Genomic DNA, 27,987 nt, shown 5'->3' on the forward strand with positions numbered 1-27,987 from the left:
AACAGGCCCTTCCTTTCAAGTAAAAAACAAATTAGATGATCTGCGATCCCTTTCATTTCTAGTCTTCTAGCACTGAAATCCTAGACACGCTTCCTACTGGAATAAGTGGGATTTACTTCTGAGTAATATAATTAAGATTGAAACCCTAGCAAGCAGATGCACGTGGTAAAGAACGACTTATCCATCTGGGAATGCCTGCGTGTATGTTCTCATGCATGTGCTTCTTAATCTTAAGAGTAAAGGGCATTTTCACAATGGCATGTGCGACGAACCCCCTCGCCGACGCTGCCAATAGATTATGAGACGAAAGGGTACCGGGGTAAAGCAATCCCCACTCAATTCCTTACGCCTTAAAATAAACCCCTCAATTCTGGACTTCTCAGTAAAGAGAGTCTAATTCACGGGTGTCAAACACAAGGCCCGGGGGCCAAATCCAGCCCGCCAGACCTCTTCATGTGGCCCGCCGAGCCCCCCAGCCAGCGGGACCCAGCAGTGGGATCTTGCTGCTGAAGCGCCGCGCCAACAAACAGCTGGGGCCGGGGGGGGAGCGTAGAAAGGTGGCCAGAGCAACGCTGCGTGGAGCCACAGCAGGAGAAGGAGGAGGCAGCTTGCCGGGTCAGTGCCTGGCAGCGCCGCACGGAGAGTCCCGAGCCTCTGCGACGCAGCAGTGCTCTGTAGCACTTTGAATCCTCCTCCTCCTGTCACGGCTCGGCGCCTGGAAACGGCTGCTGCTGCTGCTGAAGCACAGACAAAGCACCCAGCAGCGCCGTGTGGAGGAGGAGGAGGATTCAAAATGCTACAGAGCACTGCTGCATCCCAGAGGCTCGGGACTCTCCGCACGGCGCTGCCTGGCACCGACCCGGCAAGCCGCCGCCTCCGCCTCCTCTTGCCTCACCTCATCCTCCTCCTGCCGCGGCTCAGCCTCACGAACGTGCAACTCTGAGGCTTTATGCACTTCTCCTAAAATGGACACCCGCTGCCTCACGCTGCACGGGAAATGCTTTTTGCCCTTGGGTCCCTTCACGCTCTTTTCTGGCGCTGAATCAAGGCAGCGACCCCCCCTTCCCTTTCTTTCTTCCTCTCTCTCGTTCTTATTCTTTCTTTCCCTCTCCTTCCTTCCTTCTTTATCTCTGTCTTCTCTCCCTCTTTCTTTTTCTTTCCTTCTTTATTCCTTCTTTCCTACTCTTCTTTCGCTCACCTCTTTCTTTCCTTCCTCTCTCCCTCCTGCTCCCTCTTTTCTTCCTTCCTTCCTTCCTTCCTTCCTTCCTTCCTTCCTTCCTTCTTCCGTCCTTCCCATCTTTCTTCCTCTCCCTCATTCTTATTCTTTCTTTCCCTCTACTTCCTTCCTTCTTTCTCCCTTTCCATCTTCTCTCCCTCTTTCTTTTTCTTTTCTTCTTAATTCCCTTCCTTATTTCCTACTCTTCTTTCTCTCCCCTCTTTCCTTCCTTCCTCTCTCCCTCCCACTCCCTCTTTTCTTCCTTCCTTCCTTCCTCCCTCCCTCCCCTCCCCTCCCTCTCCCTCTCCTCAGAAACATAGGATGCTGCTTTATACTTCTGGCCCTTAAACCCTGGAACCAGGAGAGCAGCTCCAGTGAGTCAACCTCAGCCAGTCCCTTTGGTGAAGGGTGGTGGCTCACTGGCAGAACATCTGTCCTGCATGCAGAAGGACCCCAGCATCTCCAGGTACTAGTAGCTCTGCAAAGGTCCTGCATGAAACCCTAGTGAGCCTCCACCACCCAGTGCAGTTACCCAAAATCATTTTTCAATAAATTGTACAATAATTGTACATTTGAATATCTACTTGCCATTATTCTGACTATGTTTCTGCTTTCAGAGCTAGTTATTACTTACATTATTACAAAAAACTAATAATTGAATGCAGTGACAATAATTTATGATAATAAAGAGTGGACACATAGTCCTACAGATACAACCGGCCCTTTGAGGGTGACCAAACTGCTGATGCGGCCCCCGATGAATTTGAGTTTGACACCCCTGGTCTAATTCCAGCTTTCGTGGCCTGATCTCACAAACACTCAGGCTATTTGAATGAACAACCTCTTGCCTACAGAACAGGGACTCCCTCAACTCAGATCCCCACTTTATCAGTCTGCCATATCACCCTGGCAAACTTGTGGCACTCTAGGTTTTCACCATACTGCCCATGTGACTCTAGGACGCAAACTATCCCCTTTTCCTTAGGTAAGTTTTGCCATTTTCTGCGTCTCCACCTCGGTGAGTTTTAATACGCTGCTGGAATAACCAAGACGATACTCTTTGGCACAAAAAGAAGATGAATTTTATTTACTTGAGAACATAGGTTTTTCTTTTCTGAACGATGCATAAGTTTACAAGCTTAGTTACAGTTGTACATTAACTCTGTCAGACTTTAACTTCAAGTTATCCTAAGCCTAACCTAAACCACCACTATCCTGGCCCCACAACCTTCTTCTTCCCTCTTCGTTACCACACTCCCCCTCTCCCAAACTGCCAAAACGGTAATCATCCCGCCTCCTAAAGATGCGCTGTCAGTTAAACTGGAAGTGGATTAACTCCTTCTAATCCAGGGTGTAATAAATCTTCCATCCTGGAGCTAATCCGTTACAGCATGTTCTTAATCGCTCTTGTTTTCTTCCAGGGATTTCCGGGAGCTGATGGATTGCCAGGGAATCCTGGCCGCCCTGGTGACCCTGGTTCTTCTGGCCAACCAGTAAACAGCATTTTTCTTTTATCTTTTTAACGTCTTGCCATCTGTCATTGCACACTGGGGCATTCCCATTTCCCATGATGCCTTGCTGTACTGAGACATTTATTTGTCTTCATCCACCCATTTGAGCTTAGGAATGATGGGCCCCCCTTGAGCAAAGAGAGCTATCTTCTCCTTGCACTAAGTTTGTAGTATTGCCATGACTTATGTTAGCCTAACCTGACTAGTTGCAAATTATCTGAACTATGAGAGGCCTCAGGGATTCCAGTACTTAGCCTGAGTTTGGCTTCTGAAATATACTCGGAGTCGAGAGTGAATTTCATGCTCTTTATTCAGCTCGTAGTCATCAAGGAGAAGAAGAGAAGAATGCCCTTTTCCCAAAACCATCTGCTTATATACATTATTTACACAATGGGCTTTGCGTGATTGGCTACTTTAGGGCTACACCTGTGGGCCAATCAGTTTGTGGATTGACTTCTGCCAGCCGCCTGATTGGCTGCTCCTGCAGGCCAATCAGGTTGCGGATTCACTTCCACCTGGAGTTGGATTGGGTGGCTCCTGAGGACCAATCAGACTGCTGATTCTGGATCCTATTGTTCTATGATTCAGCTCAGTACATAACAGCTTCCTTTGGAATGAGGTCACTTTGGGACTTACTGGCATTTTGGAATATTTGCTTTTATTCAGTGCTTTTTTTTCTGGTGGGACGCAGGGGGACACATACCCCTAAACATTTTGTGAATATAAGTTTGACCTCATTGAGGGGCAGTATTTCAATATGAGTAGGAAATGAGAGTACCCCTAAACATTTTTTAAGAAAAAAAAGCACTGCTTTTATTTACAAAAATGCACGTTAAACATAGGTGGGAGTTCACAGCTTAGCGCTCCCAACAGATACCTGCTAATCACCCAGAGCTCCAGCTTAGCTACCTGGAATTCAGTCTGTCCCAGCCTGTGCTGTCTTATTATACCATCAGTGAGGAACCTTTGACTTCTCAGATATTGCTGGACTGCAGTTCCTATTATTCCTAATGGGATGATGGAGTCCAAAAGCATCTGGGAGGGCTAAAATCTTCCCCATCCCTGATCTTAGAATAATAAAATTGTAGAGCTGGAAGGGACCCCAAGGCTCATCGAGTCCAATCCTCGGCAATGCTGGAATCTCAAATAAATCATACATGACAGATCCAACCTCTGCTTAACAACCTCTAAGGAAGGAGAGTCCACCACCTCCCTAGGGAGTCCGTTCCACTGTTGAACAGCTCTTAGATCCATTCACACCCACACATAGCTTGATGACATCACCCCCAGCCAAGGAAGGGGGCAGAAGATGCGGGAAGAAAGAAATGTCCCCCTTCCAAAACAGATATTGGTCATCCTTAAAGTCCTTTAATTTCCTCATTTAAAAAAAAAAAAGAAACTGAGCTATTTTGCTGAATACCAGTTGCTGCAAACTACATCAGGGGAGAGTGCTCTTGTGGTCGAATCCTGTTTGCGGGTTTCCCACAGACTGGCCCCTGGTTGGCCACTCTGAAAAACAGGACTGAAAACAGGATCCCAGTCCTAAGGATCTTAGGCTAGGACTACTTACAAGTGCAAATCTCCAGCCAGCTTGTGCCTCAGGCAACCTTCACTAACAGAAAACCCAACTCTAAAAGAATGCTGAGTCGGCAGGTACCCAAAGGGCCCATTTAGCCCAACCCAAATCCCACTGCAGCGCTATGTGGCTGTACATGTGTCATCTTCCCATCCCACCTGCTCAATTCGGGATTCCTATCCTGGGGCGAGGGAACCCTTTTTATTACTGTCCATCACTGAATTTATTTTCTCTTCCACAGGGTGGCCCTGGCCTTCCTGGTCTCCGAGGACTCCCAGTAAGTAAAGGGGTTGATTCCCATGGATCCCCTCTCACTGACTGAAAAGACTCTTACTTATCTTTACCGTTTTCTTCCAGGGAGAGCGTGGAGTGATTGGCCCAATAGGGCCAAAGGGAAGCAAAGGTGAGCCGGTAAGTGCATAGACGACCTCCTAGAAGGCTCAGGTGGGGTCTTAATTTCTGAATTCCTACAGGGCAGTGTTTCAAGACGCACTGCCAAGCCAAAGGTGCTGTGATGGTGAGAACCAGAGTTAGACAGGAGAAACTGCTCTAGCCTGCTCGTTCCCAACCCTGTGTTTCTGTAGTCTACCATAGTGCTGCAGCCAGTGAGGTGTTTAGAGTGTTGGACTAGGACCTGGGAGACCAGGGTTCAAATCCCCACTCGCCCATGAAGCTCACGGGATGATGACCTCGGGCCAGTCCTTGCTTCTCAGCCTAGCCTACCTCACAGGGTTGGTGTGAGGATTAAATGAGGAAGGGGAGAACCATGTGTGCCACCTTGAGCTCATTGGAGAGAGAAAATGGTGGGGTATTAGATAGATAGATAGATGAAGAATACCTGGTTGGGAGAAACGGTGGAGGGGGTGGGTAGGAATAACACAAAGCCCCCACTTTCTTATCTCTTCTGAAATTTGGCATTTGGGTGGCATGACCCCCCCCTCTCTCTTCACACTCCCCCATCTCTCTGGAGCAAGGCCATATTGGACCAGCATCTGTTGTAACCCACATTCAACTGGACACAGGTAGTCAAGGTTCAACAGCACTGGGACAATGACCTCATGTCTGGGAGTCCTGGGACTGATTCTTTGACTGCAACAGGTGCTGTTTTAATTGATCAGGGCTGCCCTTCCCAGATTCTGCTTCCTCATAGGGACACCAGAGAGCAGCAGGCAGCTGGGACCCAGATGGCTTGTAGGGTTTAAAGCGCCTCCTCTTCTCGGTCGATGACTCTAGAAATCTGTGTACCATTCATGTTTCACCCTGCACAATCTAAATTCAGATTCCAGCTTTGCTAGTAATAAATATACTTTACTTCTGCTCTTTGCCTTGCAAAGGACCCATATGTTTGGTAAGTCCTAGGGACAGATCCGATTTCTTTATATTATCAAAAAGGATGGGGCATTGCTCCTTCACCCCAGCATACCTTGCAGCAGGCATGGCTAGCTCCATATTTGAGGGGCTCCCCAGCAGTGTTGTGCAGCATGCCCCCCCTTTCATCAGTGGAATCCCACCATTGGGCTTGCTGGTGGCAAGCAGCAATGAGGAGGGAAGCAGGATCCAAGCTGCCTGCTATTTAAAATCTCCTTTTTAAAACTTGCAGGCATGTCTTCCCCCTGAACTTTCTGCTTTTGTTTTGTTTTTGCTTACCGTAACAGTCCAGCACGTGGAAAAGTTCTAAGTGACCCTGAAAACTGTCTAATGACTTTTTTTGTTGCTGCTTGTGGGCGTTACACTGCTTTTGCTGTGGTACACCACATTTTAACATAGCCGTAGAATAACTGCCTGTATTTCCTCCCAAGAGAAACTGAGGCAGTCTCCCGCTTCATCCCTGAGCTGTACTCTGTTGATGTGACCTTTGGCCTTTTGTCTTGGGCAGGGGGAGCCTGGTGAGCTTGTAAATGGAGCAGGAGGAGGTGGGCTTCCTGGCCGGAAGGGGGAGCCTGGCAATCCGGTACGTAGCATCTTACAGGCAAGAAATGAGAAAGTGGCTGAATGGGGGGGGGGCAACCACAGAGGGGAGGGGAGGATAGTTGTACTGCATGAGAACCTGAGCCCCTCTGTACATCAAGCCCTGCATCTCTTGAAGCATCCTGCAGCTGTTCAGCACTGCTGCTCTTTCTGTGAAATGTGTGGTGCAATCCTCCATGTTCAGTGAGATTTACCTCCACGCAGGTGTGCAGAGGATTGCAGTCAATTGCCTCCACAGTGGGCAAAGTAGGAACCAACTGGTGGGGATGGTCCTGTGTTTGTTAACTTCGCTCTTTCTTCCCGAAGGGAAGCCCTGGACTTCCTGGACTTCCTGGGACCAGGGGATCATTTGGTGATCCTGGACCTCCTGGGCCTGTGGGACCTCCTGGGCCTGTGGGACCTGCCGGCGAGTTTGTCAAGGTATGCTCTCCCCCCTCTTGGAAGGCTGTGTTGTTTCAGCAACTGCACCTTATGCAGTCCATGCACACACACTTTGCCCCTTTTGCTAGGTATGTAAGCAGGCGTTGCACACACATGTGCCCAAACCCACAAATTCACAGCAAACAAGCTTCACTCTATGCAACAGCTCTTGCCGTTTGCCTCTCATCTTCCTCTTTGTAGTGATATATGTATCCCCTGGCACATATATCAGCCTCACACAAATCCCCTCCCTGTTCTGTCACTATTCACAATCCTCATATCATAAGCCACCCAAGCGGCAAAAATATTTTTTGGGAAGCACCAGTAGAGCAGCAAACAGCAGGAGAGATGCATCTGATCAGCCTCCTGTGACATAGCAAAAGTTCTTGGACCACATCTCCCCAATGGTTTGGGATTTTTTTTGGGATCACCCTTGACCCTGAAAGTGTGCCCTCACTGAATGCTCCATGGTTTCTCATGCATACACCTGTCACTGCAGTTTCTTATTACCAGACATGGGCCCCCAGAGTTGCCCAGCTCTTCTCTTGGACGTGTCTTTCCTGTAATGTGCATATTGTTGCGTCTATACCCTATAAATGGCTGTTGCGTGATGCACTCTGCATTTGGATGAATACACGGGGTGCTTGGAGATGCTGAGCATAAAACTTTGGCTTACGTGTGGGCAATTTTTCTTACAGGGAGAGAAGGGCGACCGAGGTGAGCGAGTAAGTGATCCTTCTTTTCCCCTGGCTGCTTTGCCCTTGCTGTTGTGGCACATTTGATTCTAGGAGTTTTGTTTGTGATTGTGAATGGGAGAGCTGGAAGAGAGCTAAAGGTCTTCTTTTCCCTCCCCTTGTGCAGAGACATCCTATATTGGCATACTGGTACCCATAGCAATTTCCCCCCCTTTTTCCTTTTGCACAATTATTTAGCCTTAATTAAAGGAGCTGTATCATCAAGTATATTTGTAGACCATGGGTGGCCCTGTCTCCTCCAGCCCTCCATTTATTCTATATGTGTTCAGCTCACCTGATTATCTCATGGTTTGTATATTCTCTCCCCCCACCACCACCACTTCAAGGTAAGCTCAGTAGCTCTCTCCCACCCCCCTCACATTGACTCATATATTTTTTGGGTCTTCTGACTGGCCCACCCCAACATTCTCATATGCATACCTATAAAGATATTTTGGTGTCTTCATTGCCTTCTGACTAACTGCTCTGTGTATTAGTGGTCTGCCAATGTCTGCTCTCAGTTATGTATGCTGATTGTTTTGTTCTCTTCTTGACCTGGGATTTAGTGCAATTACTACACTTGGCCAATCTCCTAGTGTTTCGTTCTCCACCATCGTTTCTTATCTGCTTACGTTCACTTCCTTTCAGTTGTGCTAGGAGCTATGGAAGAACACAGATTTGCCCATACATCTACTTAGAAACAGTCTGTTTGTTCTATTAGGAAAGGTTTAGTAAAGCTCAGGCACAGATTTCAGGCTGCAAAGCTTTAACTGCACAAAATGAATTCAGAAATGAAATTTAATGGGAAAATTCTCTTACATCTAAGCTTAAGAGAAAATTGTACATCTTTCTAAGCTGGGGTTACTGCCGTTCTCAGATGGGCTTCCTGCTTAAATTATATACATCTGGGCACAACCTCAGTAACTATTATTTGCATCTATTTACAATTTGAACTGCTCTTCTTTGAACATCACAGCCATTCGAAATAAGCTTTACCTATGTTTTATACAGAACAATCTTCCTGTTCCAGGATTATGGATGGGTCAGTCTTCAAGTTAGCTGTATTGTGCTGAGATGACCATGCTTGTAACTGGTTGCACAATGTGTCCTCTGTTCCCTATGTAATATTGTGCTGTGCCGAAATTGTGATTGCAGTGTTGTAGCTGTCCAGAGTCTCATTTTGGTTGTCTTTCTAGGGCCCTCCTGGATCAGGAGATGGGGGTGTGGTCAGAGGAGAACCAGGTTCCCCAGTGAGTATATCCTTTGCCATTCTTTTGGATAGAGGACAACAAGAGAGGATTAGAGCACATGGGCAAATGCAGTGTTTATAGATGTGGATGTGAGCATTTCTTGAGGAATACTAGAATGGGGCTGTGAGAAGTTTGTAGAGGTGAGGCTAACATTGTCCAGGAGCATTGGACAGTTATTGCTGAGGGAAGTTTAAAATTGTCAAAGATTACAGGATTCAAATGCATAGTGACATATTGGGGGGAAATGTTGAGTTCTGATTGCTGGGAAAATGTGATATATCTGCAGCTCTTCTTCAAGGGACGGCATCTGAATCCCCATATATGAATACTATATGAACTGCAAAGGACATAAGATCTTTTGTGTTGCCTTTTGTGCTCTAGGGTGTGCCAGGAGATCCTGGGCCAAGAGGACCTCCTGGGCTCGCAGGACAGAAAGGAGACAAGGTAAGATGACTATCTATCCTTAGCTGCCAAGTATCCCGTTTTTCACGGGAAACCCCCGGATTTAAATCCGTTTCCTGCTGTTCTCCTGGAAAAAAATCCCATAAATCCCCCGGATTTCCTACCTGCCAGGGAGCCTCCATTTTGGGTGGCGCTCTTCCCATGTGTGGGCACCGGATATCAGGAGAGCGGCACCGGAAGTCGCTTCTACGCATGCCCGGTGGCCATCTTGGTGGTGGCCGCATGGTGGCGGCCGTGACCAAGATGGCCGCCGCCATGTGGCCACCACCAAGATGGCCGCCGCCATGCGGCCACCACCAAGAGGGCTGCCGGGCATGCGTAGAAGGGACTTCCGGTGCCGCTTTGCCAGATTTCCGGTGCCCACACATGGGAAAAGCGGCCCCGGAAGTTGCTTCTATGCAATTTCCGGTGCCGCGCTGCTGCTGATCCTGCATTTTTCAGCGGGAGACTTGGCAGGTATGCATCTATCTGCTCAATGACTTTGAGAGCAAGCAGCTAGTAGGTGAACATAATTTAGTATTCCTCTACCATTTCTCAATGCCCTGACAAAGCAGAAACCTGCTTTATCCCTGCTTCTGCACAGACACGTCTGAGACAGTTAACACAAGAGTTGTACAGATGTGAATTAGTTTGCGATGCAGGTATACTTCTTGCTTTTAACCCCTCAGTTCCCTATAGCCTACTTGAATTTCATGGGTGTTTATTTAAAATATTTCTAGCCCTACCCTTCATCACATGCGACCCAAAGGCAGGGATAGGACTTTTATTTCTTACGGGTAATAACTTATTTGCTTTGTGTCCAAAGGGGGATGGAGAAGAAGGTTTTCCTGGACCACCTGGACGGCCTGGAGACCCAGGAGATCGAGTGAGTTTTTGAGAGAAAAGAAATTCCTGCTATGTCCTGATGGGATTTAGAGCCTATGAAAACTAGATTATTAGTTTCATTCTCAAGAGGAAGAGCCTCAGCAAAAGATTGAACAGTTCCAACAGTGTCCACGCTGTCTGGGGAAATAGGCACAAGTTTCCTTGAGAGATAATGTGAGTCACGTGGCAGATTCCTCACTTACCAAGTAAAATGCTCTTGCTTTGTCTTTAGGGCCCTAGAGGACCTCCAGGTGAACAGGGAAGCAAGGTAGGTACTTTCAAAGCACTGAAGTGTTCTAGAATTAGGGCCACAGCGTGTCTCTCATTGACTCTTTCCATTTGCTGTCAGCCATTCAGAGAATACTCTGCAGTAGGCCCAGCCTAGTCCTTTGGTATGCAGGGTTGCTTTTTCTTCACAGGAAACTCTTAATTCAACCCCCCTCAACAATGATAGAGGTTAGAAACTCCTTGGTTGCTTTGTAATGGGCCCCTTCATCCACACTGGCACCCTCATCCTTTGTTGAATCACTTGCACCCTTAAATGCGGCTAATACACCCACTATTTTTGCGACAGGGAGACCGAGGGCAGCCTGGTGAGATTGGACCACCAGCCGAGAAGGTGAGCTCTGGTTGGAAAAGGTGACTATATTGTACAGATGGAGGCAGGATCTTGTTGAGCCAAGATTTCTTTGCAGAGATGGAAGATAACCAGCAACTTGGTTTGGGCAGCTGCTGCGTATTACGTGATGAGACATCAAGTGACGTGCATTCATGTGTAATGAATCAGCCGCATATCAGTCAAAAACTGATTCACAAATGTGTGTCCATCACTTGGTGTCGCATCGCTTTGTACATAGCCCTTGACGCTTTAATGTGTCAACTGCCTCCTTTCAAACAGAGCGATATGAAAGCCCTTTCTGTGGTGTATGATTTGGGATGCTGTTTTCACACATGCATCGCCCGCTTTGGTGCTGTAGTCATCGAGAGGTGAACACACCTGTGGGAATCAGCTGAGTCAACAGTACCGCTTTGTTCCAAACAGGCTTTGCGTATGCTGGCGGTGTGCAGGTAACATTGTAAGGTGTTGTGTGAGGTGCCTGTGTATAGGAGGAGCTTCCAGTATTTGCCTTGGGATTCTGTCCTCGGATCCTCTCCCCACCTGGAAAAGCTTGGATCTGGGTTGAGGAGTCCCCAGAAGGGGTAATGCAGACATAGTGATGGTTGCGCACCTCTGCATGGAAGCCACCTGCATTCTGTATCCTTGTTCTAACGGAAGCATATCCACACAAAAAAGACTGGACATTGGCTCCTCTCAAGAAGACAGTTTTTTCCAGAACACTCTATGGCTCCTTAATCTGCCAGACATATACTAATTTTCTCATTTCCTTTTCCCTTGTAGGGAGACCGTGGATTACCTGGCCCTGAAGGAGAGAAGGTACTTTCATTCAAGAGTAGCCCTGCTGTACCTGGGGGCTCAGTAGATTCTAAGCTCAAAGGAATTCCCTCTCTGGGAGAGCTGGTGTGGTATAGATAATTCATAATAATTAATGCATCAAAATTAATTAGTGGATAAACTGTTTGGCCTAGACCAGGGAAACCTGGCTCAAATCCCTGTTCCTTAAGTTCTTAGTGTTTCTCATCTTAACCTGCTTCTCAAGCACATTCTGGTGATAAACTGGGGAGAAGCCTGTGTACACCACCCTGACAATGAGGGAAAAGGGACTTGCAGAAAGGAGCTGCTGTTGAAGAGCTGTTCTGTTCTTAGACCTCAGTGGTGAATCTGAGTGTTGTCCAGACTCCATTGCAGGGATATTGCTAGGTACTTCAATTCTACAAATCTGCATAAAATTTGTGTATGCTAAATGTAGCATACACAATGTAGCATACACAAATGTAGGCCTCTGATTGATTAAAGCCTAGCTGTCCTCTAAACAAAGGGATTTTTTCTTTAAAAAAATTAAGAGTTTAAAAGAAGTGGGGGAGAGGCAAGAAATCTAGAGCCCAGCACAAAAGATCCAGGACTTGGATCATTTGAACCACCTGCTAACAACTTCCCTGCACTGGTGCAAATACTCTCCTTGGCCCTACTAACTTCCCCGTTTTCCCTTGTTCCAGGGAGAGCAAGGACCTGCAGGTCGTCCAGGTCCATCTGGCAGAGATGTAAGTATGGGTCTCCCCTTAGGCTCGGTAGCTGACCCTGCGGGAGAATCTAGACGGGAACCAGCATTTAGATAGGAACCAACTGGTGATTTGACCCCTCTGTATATGCTCACCTGGCTACTCCAGAATGTAGTTAGTACTACTGCAAGCGCAACTGGTATTGCCAGGGTGAGATCCATGGGTGTTGCCATATTTATGATGAATATGTTTCCCTTTGATTTTTTTGGAACAGGGCTTGCAAGGGCCGCCTGGCCTTCGAGGAGAAAGGGTAAGGACTCTTTAAAATAACGAACAACTAAAACAATACGACGAGTGAAATAATTAACATAGGATGAACAGTAATCAAATGTTTCCAAAATTAGGGGTAAAAAGTCTTTGCATGTCTTCTGAATATGCCTAAAGTTGGAGTTAGGCACACACACCCTGAGGTCGGGGGTTCCAGAACCTAGTCACTGTCCCACAGACCTCTGAGGGCAGCCAGATTACCCACAAGGCCTGCCCTGCTGATCTGAATTCCTGGGCTGGTCTCCTTTCGGAGGCTGGGTAGAAATGTAACCATGTGGCTTGCCAGATTCATTGCGACCCCCTTGCTTTTGTAGTTCTAGGCAAGCAGGAAAACTGAGGCTCATCAAGCCCTTGGGAGACAGCTGGACATGAGCCACATAGGCCTGGCTCACAGCATTCAGAATTCAGAATGCCTGGTTGGTTCTCCTAGTCAAAGAAAGCTTGACAAGTTCACTGAAGAGTGAGAACTGAGCTGTTTTCTGTGCGACTAATTGCAGATATTGGTTAAATTCTGCTCTTTCAGCCACCTCATAATATCTCTCATGGTTTCTTGGCTCCTGGGGTGCTGGCTCCCACTAGTGTGAGACAAGTGGGGTATTGAAGTTGCATCACTTGGTCTGGTGCCAATGAAGTCCCTGGTCCGAATGAAACCCTTCTAAAAGGGTTTTGCTATTTTTGCTATACTTTCTGAACCTTCTTCCTGTGTCTCTTCCTTCCACAGGGAGACCCAGGGGAACCTGGACTACCCGGGAAACCAGTAAGTGCCCCTTGGTTGAACCCACATAGTTGCACATGAATGACTACCGCATATTTTTGTGCGACTGTTTGGTGAAAACCTTTCCAAACTCATCCTAGCTCTCTTCCCTAACCCCCCCCTCCCCATCCCCCAACCCTGCTGGTGGTTTTATTCCTGGGCTGGAAAGGGTGGCCAATGTATAATCTCTCATCCCCTCTCCTCGAGGTATTTTCACCTTCACATTACGTAGCTACTCAGACATACCGCAAGCAAATTGGGTAACTAGAAATAATGTTGTGTGCCATGTGTGAGAATGTGCATATAGCATCCCACAGAGGTACCTTGGTTGTTGCATTGATGGAATACAGACGGGAGGCTTTTTATGCCCCCTGCACCCCTTCACCACCTTGCACAGCTAATGGGCAGGTGGAAAGCTTCATCACCTCTTCACCCTGAAGTGGGCAGGTCCCGGCCTCCCTTCCTGCTTTGCACACAGCTTGCAACCAGTGGGTAGGAAGTCCCTTTCCCTGGGTTGATACTGTCAAAATTATACTCAGCAGGTTCTTCCCTTGTGTGTCTCTTCTAGGCTTCCAGTCTGTCAGGAATCAAAGGAGACAAGGTAACAGCATGGAAACAAATCTGCCTCTCAGTAGGGACTTGCAGAATAGGCAGCGTAGCTTAGAAACAACCCTGTTTACTCTCTTGGAGAAAACCACTGTGAATTATTTCAAGCCCACTGTTGTGGCACTCTCTTCTTTTTTTCTGGTGGTTTCATCCCTCAGTTTTGGTAAAGGGACCCCTGACCATTAGGTCCAGTCGTGACTGACTCTGGGGTTGCACGCTCATCTCGCATTATTGGCTGAGGGAGCCGGCGTAGAGATTCCAGGTCATGTGGCCAGCATGACAAAGCCGCTTCTGGCGAACCAGAGCAGCACATGGAAACGCCGTTTACCTTCCCGCTGTAGCGGTTCCTATTTATCTACTTGCATTTTGACGTGCTTTCAAACTGCTAGGTTGGCAGGAGCTGGGACCAAGCAACGGGAGCTCACCCCTTCACAGGGATTCGAACCGCCGACCTTCTGATCAGCAAGCCCTAGGCTCAGTGGTTTAACCACAGCGCCACCTGGGTCCCCTCAGTTTTGGTAGCGTCTTACAAAACAGCAGTGCTCATCTCCATTAATAGTATGGGAAGCAAGAAATCGCCAGTATTACCTGCTGAAGCTGTGTTGCTATCTTCTTTCTTTAGGGGGAGAGGGGCCTTGTAGGACCAGAGGGGCCACCTGGACCCAGAGGAGATGCCGGGAGCAAAGGAGAGCGTGTAAGTGCTCAAGATGTCTCAGCGCTTGCCGGGTGTGACGATGCAGCGTGCAGAACCTGATTCTTTTGACTCCAGAGTCCGGATTTCAAGCCAAACTGAGATGCTCACTGCTACAAACTTTGTCAGGGATTACATAGATTTCTGGACAGAAGCCTAACAACTTTACTCTGAGAAGTAAAGGCGGGCTAGAAATCCGTTAAATAACAATCATAGTAGATTTGTGTGGCCACCTATGAGGAAGGCAGATGCTATAAGGCCAAGCTAGAGAAAGCTGCAAAATTTACTCGTTGTTTTGGTGGCAGGAAGCTGGGCAGAGCAGGATGGTGGTTCATCCTTGGTGGAGGTTACAGAGCTCCTTCCACCTGCTGCCTGTCCAGCCAAATCCAAGAACGAAAGATGGATTTCTTCCTCCATTCCACAAAACATTTTGCCAGGCTCTACTTCAAACCCGTACCGTTTGAGATGATTAATGATGACTGTGCCCATCCAGTTGAGCAAGATCTGACTAATGGTTGAAACACTCTTTTTTTATGACCATTTGATAAAAAGGTACTGTAGTTCACTGCTACAGTTCATGAAATCCCATCTTTCCATATAGCAGGACCAACTTGCGCAAATCTTATTAATATGTGTTGTGGAACTTTAGAGTAAATACAATGTGAAATCAGTGTGCATGTGTTACATGGGGGAATACATACATCACATCCCCTCAACTGGCTTTTATCCTGACATGGCTTTGTTTTTCCTTTTAGGGGCCGCCTGGACTTGGTGTCCCAGGCTCACCTGGTCCAAAAGGAGAGCAAGGGGACAGGGTGAGTCCTATCCTAATTTCCTGGATCTGTGTTCAGGCAACCAGCTGTGCACCCGGGCTCTGTTAGTCCCCCTCTTTACTTTGAAGAAGAGGGATCTCTTCAGCCTCTGCTCTTTGATTTGACCCAATGGGCTGGTGTCTGTGCAGTGCCTCCTCCAGTAGTTTCAAAGCTTGCCAGCATTTGCACAAGCAGCAGATGTGAGGCATGTCTGCTCAGCCTGCCATATATTCATGGGGAAAGGGTTAGGACTGTGCACCCGAAGAAGATTTATTTCCCCCCATGATGTTAACCCTTACTTATCTGAAAGTAAGGGTATCTGAAGAAGTGTGCATGCACAAGAAAGCTCATACCAAGAACAAACTTAGTTGGTTTCTAAGGTGCTACCGGAATGAATTTTTATTTTATTTTGTTTTATCTGAAAGAAAATGTGACCTCGCCCTCTGTAGGAGCCTCTGCTTTCCTGAGTGACATAGAACCGTATTAATTACCTGCTTCTTCCCTTTCAAAACAGGGGATAGTTGGTTTGACTGGCAAGACAGGTGCAAAGGTAATTATTGTGCTTTGGCTGAAGGGAGCAAAAGGGTGTTGATGAAGTCTGGGCTAGACAAGTGGCGTTTGCATCATTATAATGTGTGTGTGTGTGTGTGTGAGAGAGAGAGAGAGAGAGAGAGAGAGAGTATGTAACGTGGGAATAAGGAACCAGTGAACCTCCAGATGTTGCTGGATGACAACTCAGATAATTCTTCAGCATTGCTCATGCTGGCTGGGGCTGGGAGCTAGAATCCCAGCCAGTGAGCTTCATAGCAGAGCAGGAATCTCAACCTCCCCAGTTCAAGTCCAACCCATTATCCTGGCTCTGAGAGAGTGGTTCTGTGCAGGCTGAGTAGGCGTTGGGGGTAGAAGCACCTTTTAGCCTTCTCAGAGAGTGTCCCAGTGCCTGGCGGTCAGTTTGGGGCTCCTTTAGGATCCTGCATTATTTGTATTGATGCCATGTTCATTTCCTTGGCCAATGGTTCTCTTGCTTAGGGTGAACCAGGAGACCCAGGTGAGAGAGGAGAACCAGGAAGACCTGGACTTACTGGACAGACCGGACAGAGAGGAAAAGAGGTAAGTAAGAGAAAAGAGACTTCGGCTTTTTCAGACCTGGGATCTACTTTTAGCCTAAACTTGCATTTTAAGAACCAACTCTTTTTTTAGCCATGCATTTGTATGGTGACCATACTGCTGGCCTGTTGCTTTAGATTACAACAGGGCAAGGCATGAGCATACTTAACAAGTAGATTCATTTGAGGGTACTTAGCCTTTAACACAGGGCCTGTTGAAAGTGTGCTTGTATTTTGGTGATAATAAGAAGGATGGAAACAACTTCTCTGCTGTGGATTCTTTGCTTCTAGGGTGAAAGAGGTGACAAAGGAGAGGAAGGAGCCCCAGTAAGTAAGAGCGTCTCAATTTGCCACCTGCCCACTCTGATGTTCCTACTTTTTCTTTTACTTACCAAAGGCAAAATAAGAGATTTATATTCCACCAACTGTCCATTTCTTTAAATATAGCCTACACGTAATGTATGCAATACCAAAAATCATCTTCAAGTACTTAGCCCTCTCTCATTTTCTTTCTCTCCCAAGGGTGAGCCAGGTCTACCGGGGAAACCTGGAGAGAGGGGTCTGCGGGTAAGTGCAGTGGAAGCACTGCCCAAGCGGGTGATGTGTGGCATGAAGTTGGGAGTTATTTCTAAGAAAAGTCATGGAGACATAGATGCAGGATGCTGTAAACACTGAAGCAGGGGAGTGTGGATGAGATGACTTGCCAGCACTGACTTGCCATCCCTTTGGTGTCACAGCATAAAACTCTGTCCATTGAGCCTGGGCTTTGGCATTGCAGAAGAGCTGCTGGGCAGTCTTTTGCTTCTTGTATGGGCCTAGCCTGGAAGGTTGACATATTAGCATAAGCCAGAGGTTTTCAGCCTTTTTGAGTCCACGGCCCCCTTGACCAACTACATTCTTTCTGCGGCACCCCTGTGGGGCTCAGGAGCCCAGTTGTGTCACCCCTTGCCTGCAGAGCTGGCAGCCTCTCACCCTTTTTCAAACACCCTTTCTTGTGGAGTGTTCCCTCAGCCTACTCTTTTCTCCCCTCTCCTTGGGAGTCCTCTGGGCAGCCGCAGGTGATGCCCCTGGTCTCTGAGCTGCTTCCCTGCCCCAAAGAGAGGTGTGTCCTCATACTGCCCCACAGGGGCCTGGGAAGCACCCTCTGGCCAGCCCCAGAGGCACCATTTGCCTGGGGAGCTTGTAGCCAGGGCTGCTGCAACAAACAGCTGTGCAAGCCTTTGGGAGGCAAGAGGGCATCAGAGGAAGGGAGGCAATGAAAGAGGGACAGAGGCCAGTGTTGCCTGCAGCACCCCCCCTGACCATCATTCAAGGCACCCCAAGTTGCCATGCCACACTAGTTGAAAACCACTAGCATAAGCAGTGCTGATTGGTGGTGTTCGGGGGGGGGGTGGCCTGCAGCCTGAAGGTTTGGAATCTATTGATCCTCCTTGTTCCTTAGACGAAGTTGGAGAATTTCCTTTTCATCACAGCATTGAATTCCTCGGCCCTCTGATTGCCCCCTTCCACTGACTAGTTTCCCCGTCCAGCCTCCCTCCAACTAGCCAGTTCCACAAGGCAATGCCCCAGGCATTGTGGTATCCCAGTGTGTTATTGGCTACCTGATAATGTTCTGATTTTCATTTCTTTTTCACATCACAGGGTCTGCCAGGAAGCCGAGGGCTTGCTGGCGAGAAGGGGGACCAAGGCGACCCAGGTGAAGACGGGAGAAATGTAAGAGCCCATTTTGTACCCCCTGACTCGGTTGCAGCACCCACCCACTCCAAGCTTGCATTTACAATGTTGCTTCTTCCCTTTGCAGGGCAGTCCTGGAGCACCAGGGTCAAAGGGCGACCGAGGCGATCCTGTGAGTAGTGTGCTTTTCCCACTATCGGCTGCTCTAGCCATTCTATGTCGTCTGCTTGAGATCTTGCCCAGAGGCCTAGACCTTGCAGTTGGGGCTCCAGATGAGAACGGACAGGTGCATGGTTACTAACACCAAACAAGGCTGCAAAACAAACATATTATCTTAATACAGAGCCATCCAGAATGCCTGGGGCAACCAATCAGATGGATGGGGTACAAATAAAATTACGTAGTATTAGTATTATTACAACAGCAAGCTGCCTCCATGTTTCTTCCTGACCATGGGAACTTCCAGACACACAGATTCTTGTATAAAATAGATGTAGTGAACATTCGAAACCTCCCAGCAGTGCCCTTGCAGGGGCTGGCTTTTGCTCTCCGCACTCCTCGTTCAAATCTGTTTCCCTTCCTTGTGTCCACACTGGCAAGCCGAGTCTCCTCTGCCCCCAAGCTCAAGTTCTGGCTCCTTTCTGTTTCCTTGTGTGCTCAGTGTGGCAACCTCCAATGCCATCTGTTTGTGGTCACATCCAAAGGTTTTTGGCACTGGAGATGAAACCTGCTGTCGCACTTCTTCACATTACACTAATAAGGGCAAATCCTGGCAATGGGTGCTTCGTATTCTTCATATGCTGATGCTGGAGTTGGCAGCCTGCCTCCCAGGGAAATGACTCTGAAAGCTAATGATGCAGCAGCCTTGCTGGGGTTCAATATTTGATCAGTGCCCAGATGGGAAATCACCTGGGAAAGCTTCCTAAAATCCTACCATGGAAGAATGCCATTAATCATCCAGGCAGAGGAGGCTGAACTAGCTGGCCATCTCTGAACTTCTTGACTACATGTCCAGCATTACCTCTCTGAAAGAAACCTGGAGCCCTCACAATGCCAGGTGGAGATAGAGGAATGTGTGCATTTTATAGTGTGTGTCAAGGGACTCCCTGTCCTCCTTTCTAACAAATGTGATGTTTACCTTCGCTCTCCCCTGGGACATAGTGTTGAATCTTTGTTTTCTTTTCTTCTTCCCACTTACCCCCTTCCCCTTGCAGGGTCAGCCAGGACCCCCAGGCCAGACAGTAAGTTCCACATTTCCCTCCCCAGAGGCAGTATTTTGCTTTAGACTCCTCTAAGTGTCTAACTCCTATTTTCCGCTCTGCAGGTTGGACCTGGAGGAGGAGGAGGGCAAAAAGGCGAGAAGGTGAGTAATCTGGCTCCAAGATCCCATACGCCCCACCTGCTGGGAACTGTGGGAAGATGGCAGGCTCTGGACTGCAGGCATTCTTGGTGGGAGCGGGAATCCCAACAGTATGTCATGCAAAAAGATGCTGCTTAAGGGCTAAATTAGACATAACATTGCATGTCTTTGCATTTAGCATGGAGGGTGTTTTTCATAAAATAAATGCAAATAGAATCAGGGGGGGAGAGCTGATAAATAATCAAGATCACAGGAGGTGTAGGGGGGTAATTAACCCTCTCCCCCCCCATCCTGCAATCCTATGCTCTTTACACAGGGAGGAAATCCCTTATGGGCATTTGAGCATCATGCCCAGTCTGGCCCACAGAGAAATCATTCACCCTTGGGCATTCTTCAGAAACCGTTCTGTGGATATTGGTTAATGAGAAGCGAGGGCATGCCATTGTTGTTTCTTCATCCACTGCACCACTGTTTCCTTTACAGGGGGAGCCAGGGGACCCTGGAGAGGATGGAATGAAAGGTGTCAAAGGAGATGCTGGTTTACCTGGCCTGCCAGGAGAACGAGTAGGTGCCAGTTCATTGGAGTTATATCTGAGGATGCCCAAAACCTCATCAAGCTAAGACTGAGGCAATGTAGAGCAGCTATTAGAGAAGAAACAAGCTTTGGACATAAAGGGGATGAAGGGCAGGTCTTTAGGGTTGGAATGGGTTCATCTCCTGTTGTTTACGGCAGGGATTGCTGAACTTTTTGGGGTCTGTGTCTCATCTATATCTGGAGAAACCACACACCACAATCTGTTCTATTGGCTACAGCAGAGTGCTTCTTCCAATTTCAACAGGAGAAAACCACTGTGGGGGCCAGGGAAGGCCTGTGGGGGCAATTGGGTGCCTGTAGGTGCCATGTTGGCCACTTGTGTTTATGGTTTTCTCTGTACATTGCTTTGAGTTGGAAAGGTTAGTTCATCAAAGCAAAAGGTCATCATCATGCCTTAGAGAGTAGCAATGTGTAGCAGGTGTAGCAATGAGGCATAATATCAGGGGTAAGTGACTTAGTAGTGGATAGCAGGTGGCTCCCAGGGTGTATTTCTCCTTGCCAAATGGGCCCTGGCTAGCCTTGCTTCTAATGATTTTCCAGCAGCAGTCAATGCATAGCTGCCAAGTTTTCCGTTTTCTCGCGAGGAAGCCTATTCAGCATAAGGGAAAATCCCTGTAAAAAAGGGATAACTTGGCAGCTATGAGTCAATGGCATTTTTATTTAGGCAAGTCTCTGGCCCACGAGCTGACTTGTAAATACATTTGAAGTGGTTTTAAACTGGAGTGCTGTTGTTGATGTTTTAACCTCCCTTGTTTCTGGGTGTATTATATTGCTGTTTTATTTATCACATTTTATTATATTTGTATGACTGAGAACCCTTGGGTGGAAAGACAAGGTCTGTTGGCCTAAATGGCCTAAAAATGTCTAAACGTCAGCCAAACACTCCCTTCTCAAACCCTCTTTTTTTGTTCCTCTCTTGCAGGGAATTGAAGGCTCCAGAGGTCTCCCTGGAGTTCGTGTAAGTCTTTTTCTCTCTGCCTTGATGTGTCCTGCTCCCCGTATGATTTCTGGAGAGCTTAATTCCCAGCTCTATGTGGTTCTTTGAACCGAGCATGTGCTCATCTCTTTCATTTTGCAGGGTGATCCTGGAGACCGAGGCCCTGTGGGAGAGAAGGTAAGAGAGCTCTGACGTCTATATGCTAGAGGTGATGGTGAGAACCATGGAAGCCCGCTGAATTTATAATTCCCCCAAGTAAATGCTGCACCCACTTCTATCCACAATAGCAACAGCTTGCTTACTTTTTAAAAAAGAAAGCTGAGGTTTTCTTTGATGTCAATTTTTGTTTCAGATAACGAATTTTTGATTTAAATGGAGAAATTATAAAATAACTAAAACTAATATACACTAATGCAGTGGGCTTTCGTGGTTCTTGCTACCACCATCTCTGATAGTGCTCAGTACCTCAGGAGCTTTATGCAGCCACTGAAATCATGAACGGTGGTAAAAGATGGTGGCAGAAGTCCCACAGCCCTAATACTGCAGATAAGCCTCTGCCTATGGCCTCTTAAACATCAGAGGCTTTTTCACACCTCCTGCCTTTTAAAGACTGTGCAGGGGATTATCTCCGGAGATACAACTGTCAAAGAGCGGGCAGAGGCTATCTCTAACTTTAGCGCTATGCAGCACACTGCTAAGATTGGAGATAAGCTAATGTCTTGTCTTAGTGCTGTGGCGCTTAGTGCTAAGACTGGAGATAAAGGATCTCTTGTCTCCAATCATAGCACTTAATGCTTAGACCAGAGATAACAGAGCTTCATTGGCTCCCAGTACGTTTCCGAGCACAATTCAAAGAGTTGGTGCTGACTTTTAAAGCCCTAAACGGCCTTGGTCCTGTATACCTGAAGGAGCGTCTCCACCCCTATCGTCCAGCCCAGACACTGAGGTCCAGTGCCGAGGGCCTTCTGGCGATTCCCTCACTGCGAAAAGTGAGGTTACACGCAGAGGGCCTTCTCGGTAGTGGTGCCTGCCCTGTGGAACGCCCTCCCAGCAGATGTCAAGGCAATAAGCAACTATTTTACTTTTAGAAGACAACTGAAGGCGGCCCTGTTTAGGGAAGTTTTTAATGTTTGATGCTGTTTTAATATTCAGTTCGAAGCCGCTCAGAGTGACTGACGGGTAGGTGTGGATTGCACAAAATGGCTTTGTGGACCAAATTCAGAAGTCTGACAGGCTTAATTAAGCCCATGGGCTAGAGGTTTCCCAGAGTTCCAGAGTATACAAAACTTTCCCCACAGCTCCCATTCTTCCAGAACACTGGGCACTCACTCTCATTTAATTCTCCTCCAGGGCGACCGAGGCCCTCCAGGACAAGATGGCCGGAATGGGTTAGATGGGAAGCCTGGTCAAACAGGACCTGCAGGCCCAAGGGTAAGTGTAGTGCTTGGTAAAAGATACAATTTGCAGGTACAGCTAAGCCACAGTGGTGCTGTGTCATTGTTAGCCCAGTCAATTGTCCTATGAGCTGCTTCAAAGACCATATGCACAGAGTGATTAGGACAAGCAGCCATTTTGTAGCATTTGCCGTCCGCCTTCACAATAATGTCCATAATATGGAAACTGGGTTGTTGGGGGCTGATCTTTAGGCCCCAAATTAGAAAAAGTCCTCAGAGTGTTTATTGGACCAGATTAGTTGGCGCAGGAGAAAGCTTTGACTTTCACGGCAGTCTTCATTAGGCAGAATGTGATTCTGTCTAGTGTTGAGAGCTTTGTAATGTGAAAGCTTGTACACCCCTTAACAAGCCTAATTTAGTTTTTATTGGATCATCATTGGATCTCATTGTGTCACCTTAAAAAGGGAAGTAAACACAATGGTTCAAGTAGTGAATGTGTTCTTATAGAGTCCTAAATGAACCTCTTGTTTTGCTCTAGGACCAGACCTGACTTTAATCGTAAGGGGAGAGAGAGATGTTTCTGTGAAAAAAAGACTTTTGTGCCTCTCCAGCACCATGTTTAGAGAAATTGGGGGTTGTTGCAAATATTAGTTGTTGCAAATAAAATAACAGTGATGTGATTATACCTGCCTCTGGGGCTTTTTTAAAGTATCTTACCATCTTAGACATGAAATAAATAAATAAAATGGTGTTGTATCTCCTGCACACTAGATTCTAAGTTTGCTGGATGCCTGGCTCTCGATCACATCCACATCTTATTTCTCTCCCTAGGGTGATCCTGGGAAGCAGGGTGATCCTGGCAGAGATGTAAGTATGGGTACCTCACATCAGGCTATGTGAGTTTTGAGCTCAAATGCTGATACTTTCTCTTGCAATCCTGTTTCAAAAGTGGGGTGCTACTTAGAAGCTGAAATCTTACAGCAAGTCCATCATTTCCTGTTTCTCCATCTCCTTTACCTGTTTGAGCACAGCTCCTGGCCTTTCTTCTTGTTAGTGATTAGCACTTAAACACCTTAGTGTGGTCTTCAGGGACTACAGGAAACCCTGATGTGACGGAGTTGGTCTAATTTAATTTTCCTCTTGCTGATCATAGTGCAGTCTGTATAGAGTCCCGTTGTCTTACCATCCTACAGGTGCTTGGCATTCTCTTTCCACACTGTGAGAGACTTCTTAATCTCAGCTACCAGGTATCTTATGAAGAGTTGGGTCTCTCTTCTGCTCTGCAGACTAACAGGGGTCTACCTCTCACCTTTTCGCCTCCCCACCCTTTTCACAGGGTCTCGCAGGTCTGCGTGGCGAGCAGGGTCCTCCTGGAGCAAGTGGCCCCCCAGGACCTCCAGGATTGCCTGTGAGTAATGTGCTTAAGGATGAAGGATGGTATTTTGCACCCACTGATAGTATCATGCAGTGTGCAGCTCATCCCTGATAATACACACCCAACATCATACTTCCCTGTAGTGGCTCTTGTTATGGAGTTGCTCTTCTTCTGTGTCCCAACCTGTATGTCCATTTTACATGATTTGATAAGAGGAATATTGAGTCTGTAGGGCGATCAAAGAGAAACAGTGTTGCTGTTTTTAAGGACAGTCAAGACTGGTCCTGCACCCAAGAGGCAGGTGGTGGAAGTGCGTAGTTCTTTTGAAAGGAGGAAAGGTGTGCTTTCGGACGACCCTGGCATTGCTTTGGGTTGAATGCAACCTTCTGCAGCATAATGTGCAGATTGCGTTGGTCATTAGCGCATCAACCCTACCAGCCAACATTTGGCCAACCCACAGTTTTACATCATGTAATCACAGCCTTGAAATGCAATTCTCTGAGCAGCATGGCCCGTACAGAAACTGGGACATTTTACCATCTGCCAGAAAGTTCTCCTTTCCTCTTCCTCCTTTTGACATTGTTATGTTTAAATCTTCTTTTCATTCAAGGATGAAAGCCAGGGTAGAATGAATGAAGGGTGATCTTGTGCTCGGTTGATGTGGGTTCAAATCCCACTTTGTTTACGGTGATCTTGGACAGTTCAGTGTCTCGGTTCCCTCTCTTGGCTCACAACTTGCATTTCTTTTCCAGGGCAAGCCTGGTGATGACGGCAAACCTGGGCTGAATGGGAAGAATGTGAGTGATGGGCCTGACCCCCATCCCCTTCAGGCCTGACAGGCAAGGGATTGTATCGGTGGGGTGGAAGTGTGGGTGACTGAAAGAGCACTTTTTATCAGATATTGCAGCAAATGGGAAGATCAGAGCAGTTGGTCTCTAAGCAGACCTTGGAGCAGTAACATAGATGTGACATTTTATTTTCCAGGGTGAAGATGGGACTCCGGGAGAAGATGGGAGGAAGGTAAATCCCCTATATGTTTTCCTAGTATGTTAGCCAAACCTCCTCCTGATAGCCAGCCTACTTGCAGCCTATCAGAAAGCAGGGCGGGCTTTATGATGAAACAAACCCCTCATCAGGGGTACCATTATTTCCAGCATGACCACCATCCTGCTGTAGCTCATAGCAGCCAGTTTGCATTAAGAGTGTCAGTGAGCTGTGCAGTGATGAGTGTAAGGCAGCAGCCGCCGGTGTGATGGGGCAGAGCTGCCCTTCCAACATTGGTGTTGCTGCAGCTCACCTGGACTGGGCTGAAGCAAGGCAGGTTGGCAACGAGGTTGGGACAGTGCGGGTACATGGGCAGAGGCATTCTGGCACTCCCACCACAACCCTGACCTTGCCACCACCCCAGCCCTGCCCAGGGTATGCTGCAGGGATACGAGTCTGGAGAGTGCAGCACCTCTCCACCACTTGGACTGCTACTAGGTGTAGGGATCCAAGGAAGCTTGGAGCTCTCTGTTTAGGGAATACAAGAGTAGGAAGGCATGGCTCAATCCTGTCTGTACTGCACAATGGTAATTTTAATGATAAAATCTTGTTTTCATTTTTCCTGTTCAGGGGGACAAAGGTGAAGCTGGAGCGTCTGGCCGAGATGTAAGTACCATTGCCTTTGAAAGGTGGTATTATTATTATTATTATTATTATTATTATTATTATTATTATTATTCCCAAACAACTTTATATTTTAAAGAAAAGAATCTCACAGCAGGCTACAGCACATTAAAACACCACATAAAACATTCCAGAATAAAACATTACTGAAGAACGTCAGCTATGAAGTATATATTCAAAGCAACGTAATTAAAACATTAAACATTTCAAAAGAAAACATTTACTGTACTTAAAGGAAGCCAGATATAAAATGCACGTTTAAAACAGCATAATTAACGAGAATGAAATATTATCATAAGCATAAAACAGGTTTGCCGGTATCCCCACCTCTAAGAATCAGACCAAGAACTCAGGCCAACAATACCATTCAGTAATGAGAATAACCCCTATTAACAAACCAATTGTGAACATGGAAAACAAAATTACACGCAACCATACAATTTCTGTAATAAACTTAATGTTTAAATAATATTTGAAAACTGAAAATTTCTCAGTTCAATGGTATCTAATTGAATAACTCAGGTTCCAGTCTTTTGACGCAAAATATCAATACGGCGTTTGGTGTGTATTCTTGCTACCTCTTCTTGATGTCTTCTGCTTCTGTTCTGATTGTTGGTTATGATAATAGTAAATAAATAAAGGCTCTCCAGTGAATTCTCAGCACCAATGAGCTGAAAAGGGCCTCAGGCAACAGGGCTTAGAAACCCTGCGGAGCCACTGCCAGTCAGGAGAAGCCAGATGGACTCTGTATAAGGCACCTCCTTCTGTATTACATGTTACTGCATATGTTCTTTGCTGGCAGGGTCGTGAAGGTGTGAAAGGAGAGCGAGGGACCATTGGACCTCCAGGCCCCCCTGGGCCACCAGGTGTTCCTGGCGTGCCAGGGCAAGTTGGTCCTCCAGGCCAGGTGAGTAGCCTCCTCACGCATAACAAGCACCACATTATTTTTGCCAACTTCACCAGCAGAAAAGGGCGGACTCTCCCGGGATGTTGAACCGAGAGCAGAATTAGTGTTGTTTAGTGTGAAAGGCAAGCCACAGTTGGTCTCTCTGCCTTCTGCCCTACCTCCTCCCAATGGGCACCACTGCTTCAAAGTCCTGGGGAACCTTGCCCACTTCGCCTCACTGCCTAGCTGGTTAGACATTGGGAGGTCTGGGGGAGCGGCTTCAACTTCCCCCACCCCAGCATGCTTGATTCAGACAAGGCCACTGTCCAATGGATAGTGATTTTGTTCCCTTGGGACCACAGGGGTTGGAAGCCTTTTTAAGTTCTCCATACAGTCAAGAATTCTGTCCCTGCACTCCTAATAGCTCACTAGAGCTGCTGGGGAAGAAGCTCCCTCCCCAGGATAACAGCCAAGGTCACTGCACACAGCAGTCTTGGCTCTGTTGGTTGCAGAGTAAAATGTGTGTAAGAGAGAGAATGGGAGAAGTTGTCTGTATTTGCATATGTGAGCATGCACACATATGAGTCTGCAGCCTCCAACCCTGGTATCCCTTATAATGGGAGTCCCGGCAGAGCCCATGTGGTTAAGGATTCTTTGTGTTGAGTGTCCTTGCTTAGTTGCTGTTTTGCTCACCACTGTCTTGCCGTTTTCAGAGCATGCCAGGCCTCCCAGGGATTTCAGGACAAAAGGTAAGCAAAGCCTTCTTGTACAAACTTGCACACAGTTTGACGGAGTAAGAAAATATAGCTAGCACATTGCAAACTTGCCTCCACATCAGCTGAACTCTCCCTGGGATTTGAAAACTCAGCCTTCAAAGTATGGGGCATCTCCTATGGCTACTCTCATCAGATGAGCTTATGGCCAGAAAATAAACGAGGTAGCTGCAAAGGAGGCACGCTGTGGACTGGAGTTCCCTGCATATCTGAATCCCTACCGGCAGTAGCAGGATATATTGCCCTGTGTGCTACAATCCATGTTGCATGTCTCCAGGCCCCTAGACCCAAAGTACGCTACATGTAGAGCCAGAGACCTACTGTATTCTGCACCCTTAGTCAGAACGGAATTTCTCTCTTCGGTACTAACTCCTTGTGTGCTTGTGTTTCAGGGAGACAGAGGGGAGCCCGGATCCAAAGGAGATCAGGTGGGTATCTCTTAAAGCCACAAAGCACCTGAAAAAAGTAGAATGACATGGCGGCCCCAAGTGTTGGAGCCCCTTGCAGAGGGGTCGTTGACTTAGTCTTGTGGAATCCCTGTCTTATTATTAGCTGCAGTTTGCAGTGAGCTCCACCTGCCACAGCAATCACTTTTCCTTTTGTCATGTAAAACTGTGATAATAAATACGCATCCCACTTTGAGAAGGAGTAGATTTGGAAGGGACTCAAAGCACATTTGAACCAGGACTTACTGGAATCTTTATTGGCCAGATCACTTGGGTTCTAGACCAGGGATCCCCAGACTACAGCCCCCGAGGCTCTTTTATGCGGCCCCTGGGGACCCCCGCCTGCCGCTGCCCGCTCTTACCGGCGCGGTGTGGCACGGCTGCCGACTTTTGACCCGGAAAAGCCACGGAAATAGCTTGTGCACATGTGCACAAGCTATTTCCAGCGCTTTCCAGGTCGGGAG

General features: G+C 47.4%; 1 protein-coding gene across 6 annotated transcripts in view; it reads left to right on the top strand.

The window, feature by feature from the left end:
- COL7A1 (collagen type VII alpha 1 chain) overlaps positions 1-27,987 on the top strand; it is a 119,580-nt gene that overhangs the window by 43,279 nt on the left and 48,314 nt on the right. For all 6 annotated transcript variants that reach the window (XM_088662326.1, XM_088662329.1, XM_088662331.1 and 3 more), the window contains 38 exons: positions 2,638-2,709; positions 4,545-4,580; positions 4,661-4,714; positions 6,180-6,254; positions 6,578-6,691; positions 7,390-7,416; positions 8,622-8,675; positions 9,057-9,119; positions 9,943-10,002; positions 10,234-10,269; positions 10,576-10,620; positions 11,401-11,436; positions 12,117-12,161; positions 12,394-12,429; positions 13,168-13,203; positions 13,769-13,801; positions 14,429-14,500; positions 15,253-15,312; positions 15,824-15,859; positions 16,339-16,419; positions 16,707-16,742; positions 16,938-16,982; positions 18,057-18,128; positions 18,217-18,261; positions 19,304-19,330; positions 19,414-19,452; positions 19,933-20,013; positions 20,967-21,002; positions 21,123-21,158; positions 22,332-22,412; positions 23,207-23,242; positions 23,712-23,783; positions 24,503-24,547; positions 24,735-24,770; positions 25,365-25,400; positions 26,221-26,325; positions 27,018-27,053; positions 27,470-27,505. In XM_088662326.1, coding sequence (XP_088518452.1) covers positions 2,638-2,709; positions 4,545-4,580; positions 4,661-4,714; positions 6,180-6,254; positions 6,578-6,691; positions 7,390-7,416; positions 8,622-8,675; positions 9,057-9,119; positions 9,943-10,002; positions 10,234-10,269; positions 10,576-10,620; positions 11,401-11,436; positions 12,117-12,161; positions 12,394-12,429; positions 13,168-13,203; positions 13,769-13,801; positions 14,429-14,500; positions 15,253-15,312; positions 15,824-15,859; positions 16,339-16,419; positions 16,707-16,742; positions 16,938-16,982; positions 18,057-18,128; positions 18,217-18,261; positions 19,304-19,330; positions 19,414-19,452; positions 19,933-20,013; positions 20,967-21,002; positions 21,123-21,158; positions 22,332-22,412; positions 23,207-23,242; positions 23,712-23,783; positions 24,503-24,547; positions 24,735-24,770; positions 25,365-25,400; positions 26,221-26,325; positions 27,018-27,053; positions 27,470-27,505 — 1,971 coding nt within the window. The remainder of the gene's footprint in view (positions 1-2,637; positions 2,710-4,544; positions 4,581-4,660; positions 4,715-6,179; positions 6,255-6,577; positions 6,692-7,389; positions 7,417-8,621; positions 8,676-9,056; positions 9,120-9,942; positions 10,003-10,233; positions 10,270-10,575; positions 10,621-11,400; positions 11,437-12,116; positions 12,162-12,393; positions 12,430-13,167; positions 13,204-13,768; positions 13,802-14,428; positions 14,501-15,252; positions 15,313-15,823; positions 15,860-16,338; positions 16,420-16,706; positions 16,743-16,937; positions 16,983-18,056; positions 18,129-18,216; positions 18,262-19,303; positions 19,331-19,413; positions 19,453-19,932; positions 20,014-20,966; positions 21,003-21,122; positions 21,159-22,331; positions 22,413-23,206; positions 23,243-23,711; positions 23,784-24,502; positions 24,548-24,734; positions 24,771-25,364; positions 25,401-26,220; positions 26,326-27,017; positions 27,054-27,469; positions 27,506-27,987) is intronic.

The sequence above is a fragment of the Zootoca vivipara genome, chromosome 2, assembly GCF_965207765.1.
Source record: "Zootoca vivipara chromosome 2, rZooViv2.hap1.1, whole genome shotgun sequence".
NCBI classification, from domain to species: domain Eukaryota; kingdom Metazoa; phylum Chordata; class Lepidosauria; order Squamata; family Lacertidae; genus Zootoca; species Zootoca vivipara.